Here is an 11,301-nt window from a genome sequence, read left to right as displayed (position 1 = left end):
CAACCCTCAAGTCCTTCAAGGCACCTAAGATAGCATCATTCACAAGTTCTTTTGCAAGATCCTCTAAATATGTTTGGTCCTTCCCTCTCATTGTGTCATTTTTTCCCAACTGAACATTTTCAGTCTTTTGATGATCAATTTCCACCGAGTTAACATCTTCCTCCCAGCTTTTTTCTATACCTGTTTCTTCTTCAAAAGAATCTTCTTGACTTTCACTGTGCTTTGATGAGGTGGACTGAATTGAATTTGACCTGTTCCAAAGGGAATTTCTCTCCTCCTCATCCAACAATTCTTTTCCAGTTCCACAGAATTCATCAATGCATTTCATGATTACTTGATCCCTCTCTTTGGAACTCATCTCACTCAACTCAGCTTTCTCTCTGGGATCCTCCATTATGATTCCATTTGTGAGGGCCTTCTGTTGAAAATTGTCGAGAGCATCCCCTTGCTGTTTCTTGTGATGGTTTAATGTGGGGTCTGATTTGCTGACTTTTGGCACTATGGTGTGTTTGGTGTCTTTTTCCTGCGATTTCAGGAACTGTTCCACTGTACTGCTGATTTCAATACCATACTGAGATGCTTTGGCTTTGAACTTGTCTTCCACTGACTGTGGTGGAGTTGATGTTCTTTCACCTACAAGGATATGGCAGTTGCAATATACATGTAGCTAAAATCTTTAACTCCAAAGCATAACATGTTCGTTTTAAGAATGTGAAGATATTTTGTATCATAATAAACATCAAATTTTACCTATTATTAAGTATAATTGCATTTCAGAAACCAAAATGAACTTGGTTATCTAATGTCCCTTTCCCAATTATGCTAGCTTTCTTACTTTAACAGAGAATTAAATAATGGGAATTAAAATTTTACCTTGAGTTGAGTCCATGTAAGACTGAAAGATAGCTTCATCATGAAGTGGTGGGAGTTGACTATGAGGAGTTGTTCCAGCACTTGATCCAAAAACTGTAGGAGTGGATCCAGGGGATCTGTATGATCCAGGGGGTGTTGGTGACCTTTTATACACATCTGGTGAGCAGTTCATGAACAACACCGCCTTTCCTGTTGAAGTCTTTGGACTGACTGGTGTGTAGGAAACATTGCTGGGGGACAAACAAGAGCGTGGCTGCATTAATGGTCTCCCCGTTAAATCTTGCACTGGAAATCTTAACAAACACACAAACATGACCACTTATGACAATACATCTTGTGTAAAATCAGACTTTTTCATGTTATGATACACCATTCATGGTTTCTTAAATAATATTCATGCCATCAATTAAAATAATAGTGGATATTTTGAGGCTACATAAATTCGAAGACAATATATTGTAACCAAATAGCTGTACATGTGTATTGTGTTCTGAATAAGTCAATTTAGTTTAAAATTCTGATGACCAATGTGCTATATCTAAATTTACTTATTTTTCATTTGCTCATACAACAAGATAATCATCAATTTAGGAGTCAGAATTGGGAAGCTAACAAGAGGCCCATGGGCCACATCGCTCACCTGAGGAACAATAGGTATGATAAAATTAGCTCAATGGAGTCATAATACAAACTATCTGGACAATGTACCAAATTTTTGTAAATCCTGTATAAATAAAATCCATTTTCCCCTTGATATTCTTATGTTTATAATCATTAGTCCCTTTTCTAACTGGATGATTTTATAGTCATATCATATGTTGAGTATTGCAGTTCTAAAAAAAATCCCTAACAATAGTATATATATGGGATATAAACGTACATCAAACTCTAAACCTTCTCGGGAGGCCAAAGAATTAATATTGTCCTGGGGCCAAAGTATTAACAATTATAGAGAATCATCTGGCTGATTAGTTTCTGAGAAGATTTTTAAAGATTTACCCTATATATTCCTTTGTTAAACTTTGACCCGCCCCCCATTGTGGCCCCACCCTACCCCTGGGGATCATTATTTTCACAACTTTGAATCTACACTACCTGAGGATGCTTTCACACAAGTTCCAGCTTTCCTGGCTGATTAGTTTCTGAGAAGAAGATTTTTAAAGATGACTCTGTTTCCTATGTAAAACATCGACCTCCCATTGTGGCCCAAACCTACCCCAAGGGCTCATGATTTTCACAAATTTGAATCTACACTACCTGAGGATGCTTCCACACAAGTTCCAGCTTTGCCGGCGAATTAGTTTCTGAGAAGATTTTTAAAGATTTACTGTATATATTCCTATGTTAAACTTCGATCCCCCATTGTGGCCCAACCCTATCCCCGGGGGTCATGATTTTCACAACTTTGAATTTACACTACCTGAGGATGCATCCACACAAGTGTCAGCTTTCCTGGCTGATTAGTTTCTGAGAAGAAGATTTTTAAAGATTAACTGTATATATTCCTATGTAAAACATCGACCTCCCATTGTGGCCCAAACCTACCCCCGGGGGTCATGATTTTCATAAATTTGAATCTTCACTACATAAGGAAGCATCCACACAAGTGTTAGCTTTCCTGGCCAATTAGTTTCTGAGAAGAAGATTTTTAAAGATTTACTTTTTATATTCATATGTTAAACTTCGACCCTCCATTGTGGCCCCACCCTACCCCCAGGGGTCACGATTTTCACATCTTTGAATCTACACTACCTGAGGATGCTTCCACACAAGTTTCAGCTTTCCTGGCCGATTAGTTTCTGAGAAGGGGATTTCTAAAGATTTACTCTGTATATTCATTTGTTAAACTTCGACCCCCCATTGTGGCCTCATCCTCATGTGAGCTAAAAAGGTTAAGTTTACAATTCAATAAGTTGGTTTCTGGAAGAACAGATTTTGAAAATTTTCGTAATAAATATTGACAATTTTTTTTACTTTTTAAAGCGCTAAGCATAGCTCAGCGCTTTATTGTCGTTAGACTTCAACTTCCGGTGCATCGAATAACCGCCCCCTAAGCAAAAGTATACATCATTTAAACTGGTTAGGGAACCAGTTTCAGGGGTTTATGCACATAACTGCACGGGCTATTGTGAATCTAATTTACGGGCTATTGTGAAATTAATGTACGGGGCTTACATACATCATTGCAGGAACAATCATGCAGTGATGAGGAAATATAGTGCGTATACAGAAGCTGAAATGCTATATACATATATCTGTATTGTTATATACATAAAGAAGCTGGGTTAGCGCTTTTCAGTACTAGCAGTACTTTGATTTAATCTTTAGCTTTTAAGATCTGTGTACAAACAAAGAATTGTGAGCAAATCTCTGTATCTTGCTTATAATTCGAAGCTTAACACTCAAATATGGTTAGTAAATAGAAATTGTAAACAATTAAACACAAGAAACATGCACTACATGTACCGTATTTTTCGGGGCATAGGCCGGTATTTTTTTGCTCCAATGCGCGAGCATCGGCTTATCCCCCGGGATCGGCTAATCATAGGCTCAAAGTTGAAAAAATTAAACAGTCAAATTTAAAATCCACTGTTTTTAGCAGTTTATCATCAGGGTTGGGTTTTTTTTTCGTCCGTTTGAACTATTGTTCGATAGTTGCAGATACATAGATATAACAGAGCCCGTTAGTATATACGTCTCTGATAGTTGTCCCGTTGATAATTTTTGTAATGACATTGCGAGTAATAAAATGTACAGTACTGTACGAGGTATTTCTTTACAACCCCAATCAAAAGAATTTTTCCCCCACGTTCACGTATGAACCCTGGAAACTATTAATGCGTAGTAAAAAAAAAAACAAAACCGGGTAGAATGAAATATGACGGAACTTTTGTGAATTTCTTCATGTCTGCGTTCGTGGGAATCACTGGTCTTGGGTGCAGAATAAATCAATGCTTTGTGTTTTTACAGTTAATTTTCTGTTGGATGAAATAACGGTATTCTGGTGTCGTGTGTATATACAAAGGTGTGAAACCCGTGACTAAAACACAGCCTGGGGGCACGTAGTGTACACCCTTACACCTCACCGCATTAATTGTGTTTTTAACATTACAACTTCTTTGCATAACGGCAAGTCACTTTTTAATTTATTAATGGAAAAGAACACAAATTAAATATTTTATGTGTGGTATTTCGTTTTCTCATTCATGCGATTACGGGGGATAACTCTATTTGAATATGAAACCACGTGTTGAGCTAATGGACGCCATACCCCGATCTACAAGTAGCTTTCAAAGTATTACTTGATTAAATGAAATTGAGCAGCAAGGTTTTAATAAAAATATAAAAGGTTTGGTAAAATATCATACTTAGTTCTATCAGACAGTACCACGGAGTTTGGTGTTGCAATTAAATTTACATTATGTAACATTACGATACCTAACGATATATACCGACGAATACGGAAGAGACCAAACAGCCACAAAACACAATTATATTTTTTTTTAATGTTTAAAATATATATGTTAAGCAAATTTAATAACTTTAATTACTCTTTTGACTTTCTACATCGATATTCTGAAAGTATATACTTAATACGTCAACTTAAATTCCTTCATCATGCAGCGGTCATACTTTCACCATAGAAATCATCGATTGAAAATCGGCCTATCCCCCAATTCGGCTAGTCTATGGATTTTTCCTGAATTTTGTCTGAAAATGAGCAATTCGGCCTTTGCCCCACATCGGCATATGCCCCGAAAAATACGGTATAACAAATAAAGAACACAATTTATTTTTTCGAAATGAATCATATATATACATGTATATACCTACATATTTCCGTAAGCGATATCAAACTCTATCTAAACTGAATAAAATAGAGAAAATGCCGAGCATCTCAACAAAAACCTATTGCATTAATCTACCATTACGCAAAAGATAATGCCCAATTACCGATAGAATGAATTGTATTTCAGTACTCCTACATCAGATTTTGCTTAATTTGCGCAGGTAAACAGTTAACGTAACTGTTTGATTTACCGAAGTCTCTGTTTGATTTGATACGTAAAAATCACGAAATACAGACGACAGTTTCCAGGTTACAAAGCATAAATAATGAAAACGAAACGAAAATCAGAACAAGCTAACATCAACGTCATGTGTGAAAACTGTCAACGCATTGAAATATTTAGCCTCAATTTACTTCACAAAATCGGCACCAATATATTTTTCATGTTTCAAAAATTTCCCTTCATACGCGAACTGTTGCACAACAAGCAAATTCATCATAGTCAGATCGACCCTTTTTCGTATAACATCATGGCTGCTTTAAACAAAGAACCTCGTTTTAGAAGTATGGAATACGAGTCTTGGTAAAATGGGTACGCAAACCCAGGCCGTGGCAAAATAAAAGCCAGGGCAGATCGGCAATCGTCAATTCCAAATACGCATTATTTCGCAGCAATATTTACAGCAAATACAAATATACTGGTCCATCAAATATCCTGAAATTTTAATGAGATTGGCAGATTAATAACTGCCAATCTTTTGTTTTGCCCAGGACAAGTCTTGTGTACCCATTTTACCTGATGCCGAATCCGAAGCTATTAAACTGATTGTAACACGCCTTTCCTTTATTATTATTTTCGAAATAACTCAGATTTGAAACAGAATTAGACCTTAATTTTTGCAATTTATATTTTCCTTCCCATAAGGATAATTTATGCTGAACTACGTTGAATTGGAATCAGTAGTTCTTGAGAAGAAGATTTTTAAAAATGCACCCCCCTTTTTCTACAGTTTCAAGGTTTTCTCCGCTTTGAATAGAGATCGGACTTTTATTTCTGCAATTTATATTCGCCCTCCCATAAGGATGCTTTGTGCCAAATTTGGTTGAAATTGGATAAGCGGTTTTAGAGAAGAAGTTCAAAATGTAAAAAGTTTACAGACGGACAGACAGACGGACGGACGGACGACGGACAAAATGTGATCAGAATAGCTCACTTGAGCTTTCAGCTCAGGTGAGCTAAAAATTGATTCAACTAGAGGTACTGTGAGCAAGCTCACAATTGATACCCCCCGCTAAGAAAAAATCATAACTCATGTTTTTTTTCTATTATAGAAATATTGGATGAATCTATTTCATCGTCCATTTTGTATAAATAACAACTGCTCTATTTTTTAAAACTGTTAATGCTTATATGAGTACACAAACCAATTTGTATTCTTTAAATTCCATTTTAGTTCAAGTTAACTGTTAATGCATGAGGACATTTGCATCCTTATGTTTACAAACATGACTGGAATCAAACGAAATTCCACATGTCAAGCAGCCACTTAATATAAACATTTTGAATTGTTGGTATACTGAGCCCGATTTTTTTTAAACAATGACCTTGAACTTCCTCAATTGACCTTTGGTCAAGGTCATGACACACTCTCAGGTTATAAGCATTCTAGATGTGAATTAAGAACTTCCAATACTTGTCCATTAGAAAGATATGGACTGGACACGAGTTTTACACTTTTCTGCATGTGACCTTGGCCTTGCCCAAATGACCTTGGGTGAAGGTCATGACGAACCCTTAGCTCATAAGCAATCTTTTTGTGAACTGAGAACTTCCAATGTTTCTCCATAAGAAAGATATGGACCAGACAAGAACTTTGCATTTTTTTCTGCCATTGACCTTGACCTTGTCAAAATGACCTTCGGTCAAGGTCATGACACACCCTTATGTCATAAGCAATCTTTGTGTGAAGTAAGAACTTCCAATGTTTCTCCATTAAAAAGATGTAGACCGGACACGAATTTTGCACTTTTTCTGTCAGTGACTTGACCTTGCCCGAATGACCTTGGGTTAAGGTCATGACACACCCTTAAGTCATAAGCAATCTTAGTGTGAAGTAAAATCTTCCAATGTTTCTCCATAAGAAAGATATGGACCGGACATGAATTTTGCACTTTTTCTGTTGGTGACCTTGACCTTGTCCAAATGACCTTGGTTCAAGGTCATGACACACCCTTAAGTCATAAGCAATCTTTGTGTGAAGTAAGAACTTCTAATGTTTCTCCATAAGAAAGATATGGACCTGACACGAATTTTGCACTTTTTCTGTTGGTGACCTTGACCTTGCCCGAATGACCTTGGTTCAAGGTCATGACACACCCTTAGGTCATAAGCAATCTCTGTGTGAAGTAAGAACTTCTAATGTTTCTCCATAAGAAAGATATGGACCGGACACGAATCGAACAGACAGACGGACGGACGGACGGACAAGGTGATTCCTATATACCCCCCCAAACTTCGTTTGCAGGGGGTATAAATATGCTCAGCTTCTCAGCAATCTTAATGAATAACAAATTATGATGAGAAATTCAATTATATCAGTAGTTTAACTTCAAAAAGAATATATACTTAGCAAGAATTGTCAATTATTATAATTGTTGTGTAGTTATTCATGACAGAACTAATTAATACTAAATTGTATTAAAAACAAACTCCTGACTGATTCATTTTTCTGAAAACAGGAAGTAGGTTTACGGCCTCTACCAATAAACACATTTTGGTTTCTTGTATCTACTCAACTGGGAAATCAATAAAACAGATGAAACTACTGTAAGGCATAAGGTGTAAATGTACCAAACTTTGAATTCACTTACCTAGGGTACATATTATTTGATGGGGCATGGTATCTTTGCCCTAAGGATGAGGGAGGCACATTCTGTGGTGGGAGAGACAGGGGGGATGGGGCACGAGACCCTGGGGTCATTGAGGGAGTGGAATAGGGTAACTGTGTATATGGCTGGGGTCCTGCATCAAAGAGAAAAAAAAATGTATGTTCCTTAAGGATGTTCTTTACTCAGAGTTTGAGTTCTTTATGTCGACATGCAACTTAGTTATGTCGACATGCAACTTAGTTATGTTAACATGCAATATAAATATGTTGCCATGCAACATATTTATGTCGACATTCAACTTGATTATGTAGACATACAACTTGTGAGTTGTATGTCAACATATTTATCTCACATGTTAACATAACTAAGTTGCATGTCAACATATTCATCTCGCATGTCAACATAAGTAAGTTGCATGTCGACATAAATAAGTTGCATATCGACATAAATAAGTTGCATGATGACATAAATAAGTTGCATGTCGACATAAAAAGGTAGCATCTAGCATCTTGGATGTCACAGGTGAGCGATATTTGAGATTTTTTGATATTTTGTATAATTCTTATCTGATTGCAATTTTCTTGCATGTCAACATAACTATGTTGCATGTTGACATAATTATCTTGCATGTCAACATATTTATATTGCATGTCGACATATTTGATAGAAAAATAACTTGCACTCAAGGGGCAGAGATATGCCACCATAAAAACAGGAAATTCAAACTAATTTTTTAATATTAAAAGTGAAGATTTTATTTGTTAGTCAACATAATTTTGCAAATTTTCTGTTGGTTTTATCTCATTTTTATTTTCGTTAAAATAATTGTATGGCACATAATACAAAAATATTGAGAAATGCTTAAAAATGATAAAAGAAACCAATCTCAAAATTTTGATCATTGACCTTATATAAATTTTATGCCAGCAGAGAAAGGTCTATATACTTAGTTTAATACTATAAATTTTTTAGCATTAACATCATTCAGGTTTTTGTTATATTGAATCAAAAATGGGTAGGGATTTGAAAACTGATAGAGGAAATTCGGACTTGAATATCTATAAAAATTGAGAATAAAAACTTAATGCTTTGTATCTATTTAATATCACTGCCATTCATAAACTGTATTTCATTTTTTACAGAGTTTAGCAATTTGTATAAATAAGAAAATCTCAATCATGTAAAACTTGTAGGGATTTTTCTTAAATTTCCAAAAAAATATTCAATGGCCATTAACTTAAAAAGTTGGTCATTGACCTACTTTTTTGGAAGTTAAGAATAACACTTCCATGTAAGGTCTACAACACAGAATAGTTGGTTTTTCATTATCATCAGTGGAATTTTCTTTCATTCTGAGTAAAAGTCATCCTTAACAACCAAATTTGATTTAAGTAAAGTATTCACATTTATCCAGAAATCTGAACTATCACCAATTCAAGACTCACTGACTAGTCAGAAATTTGCAGTGGATAATCCACTTAAACCATTAGATACTATTTATAAAATCCTTTGTTTAAATGTTATTAATTCTCAAAGTCACTCTAACCTGAATTGTATGTAGCATAGGGAAGGTGATTAGGCTGGGAATAATATTTAGTGTAGCCATCTCCCATCTGCATAGGATACATCGGTATATTTGGGTTCATATTTGCAACATGAAATCTGTAATAAAAAAGAAAAGCAACAGTTCAGTTTAATACAACATGTAAAAAAAGACACCAAAAAGAAATACTGTCCACATCCAGAGATACTTACTCTTAGCATGACCCATTATCACTGGTTTTAATTACACTAAGCTAAGCTTTTAAGATGAAATAACTCTCAGTAGGATGTTTGATAAAATGATCTTCACAGAGTTATGCAATGACCCATGTGGTTTTATATTCAGGATAAAATGTTTCCATGTTAGTACAAGTATGGGCATAATTTATTGTAAAATGCAATATATAATAAATCCATGAGTGTCAACGCTTTTTCTCTTCTTTTCACCCTTTCTAGATCAATTTGACTTTTTATTGATATATCTTGTGATTGTAGCCCCAGTTAAAAAAATTCCATTTTTTTTAGTTATAGCATTTTATGCTATTAACAATAACATTTGGTTGAATGAAATGAAAATGATATCACTCACCCATGGTTAGTTTTTGTTTTAAAACTTTACTAGACTAGTGTGCGACCAGTTCTTGCCAGTGCAATGTTACTTCATATTTTGTAAATATGTGATTTATTCATCATGCTGCCAAAAGTGAATTTTACTTATAGTTCTTTAAGGGTTAAAAGTAGATGTCAAAGTTTAATGTAAAATACAGAATTTATCAATTTTCAATAAGACTAACTGTGACTCACCTAAAAACACACAGTTAAAAATGTCTTTTATGTTTAAGAAAAGTAAATCAGAGCAGGCAGATCATTGGAGGCATTTTAGGTCACAAAACTGTTCAAGCAAGTTTTTTTATTGTATAAATTGATACTTTAAAACCGAAAAGGTTAAACACCTTGAAGTTCACAGAAGACTGGTTAACAATAATACAGGCTACAGCGGTACTGACTGGACCTCTGGTATGAGTCATCTGCACATAAATAGATTCTGATATTAATGTCTATACTTATATCGTGTATACACATTTTGGGATGTGAATTTATATAAACCAATTAGCATCTTTAGTGAAACTATGCCATAGACTTCAAAGCCTCAGCTCCAATAGCAAACTATTTCAACTCCATCTCTGCATAATTGCACGTCAAAGATGTTGGGATTTTTCTTGAATTCACTATTAATTTAATTACATTACGATTAATTTAGTTACATTACGGGAGTGTATGTACGGCCAAATGCATGCATAGAGTTAGAAGACAGGCGACCCAAAGTAGTTTCAAATTTAACTACCCTCACACAAACCATTAGTGGATGTTGGTCTGCAATATGACGCCGTTTGCCACTACCCCAGACTGCGAGACAATTAATGCAAATTGCAATGGCATCTCTCCGGGCTCTCGAACTTGTTAAACTTTCTGACCTGTAATTGGCAATTGGCCTAACTATCCATTACATCCAAAGCATTGTTATAGAATGTTCTACATTTATCGTAACGCTAATTATAAGGCTAAATTGAATCTTTCTTACCTATTCAAATGTATTTAGAACAGTGAATCTTTATCATCAACATGGTCAGCCGTCTGTTGAACTAGGCCCCCATGCACGTTGTTTATTGAATATGGCGCTCTCTGTCGTTCTACATTCAAAGAATGCAACCAAAAATATAGTGCAGTCTTAGCTTAACAAACTTCTTATCAAATAAAACGTTTATCATGTGTTTGTGTCAATATAATAATGAATTAGGCCTTTTACATCATGATTGTTCGGGATATTTTTTAAGAAAACAGGACGTAATTGTTTTTATATCACTCCGCGTCTAATGTGTTTACTAACCTTCCCGCCATATTTCAGATGTGTCGACATACATGACATGACATTTGTTGAAATGGCAAACAATATTTGGTAAATTTTGTGCCATTCTTGTATATATTTTACCGTGAATTTAAATTTTCTTAATTTCATTTTTTAAATAGAAAATTATTTGCTGTGTTATGTGACAGTTAAAATCTTAAACATGACAAACAGTTGATATGACAAACTGATGATAATACTATAATATGGCAATACACAAGTGACAGTCTGGTCAGGCACCTGACGTCATGCATTTTCGAAAATATAACCATTTGTGCTTAATAATATTAGTATTCTGAAA

General features: G+C 35.0%; 1 protein-coding gene across 1 annotated transcript in view; it reads right to left on the bottom strand.

The window, feature by feature from the left end:
- Positions 1–10,802, bottom strand: part of LOC128170842 (uncharacterized) — a 25,403-nt gene extending 14,601 nt beyond the window's left edge. The window contains exons 1-5 of the mRNA XM_052836598.1: positions 10,677–10,802; positions 9,099–9,214; positions 7,535–7,685; positions 874–1,166; positions 1–633 (exon numbers count right to left, since the gene is read on the bottom strand). The exon at positions 1–633 is cut by the window's left edge and continues 599 nt beyond it. Of these exons, the coding sequence (XP_052692558.1) occupies positions 1–633; positions 874–1,166; positions 7,535–7,685; positions 9,099–9,198 (1,177 nt within the window). The 5' untranslated portion in view covers positions 9,199–9,214; positions 10,677–10,802. The remainder of the gene's footprint in view (positions 634–873; positions 1,167–7,534; positions 7,686–9,098; positions 9,215–10,676) is intronic.
- Positions 10,803–11,301: the final 499 nt, after the last annotated feature.

This window comes from Crassostrea angulata, chromosome 1 (assembly GCF_025612915.1).
Source record: "Crassostrea angulata isolate pt1a10 chromosome 1, ASM2561291v2, whole genome shotgun sequence".
Lineage (NCBI taxonomy): Eukaryota > Metazoa > Mollusca > Bivalvia > Ostreida > Ostreidae > Magallana > Magallana angulata.
The sequence above is the reverse complement of the archived record's forward strand: the minus strand, read 5'-3'. Positions and strand labels throughout refer to the sequence as shown.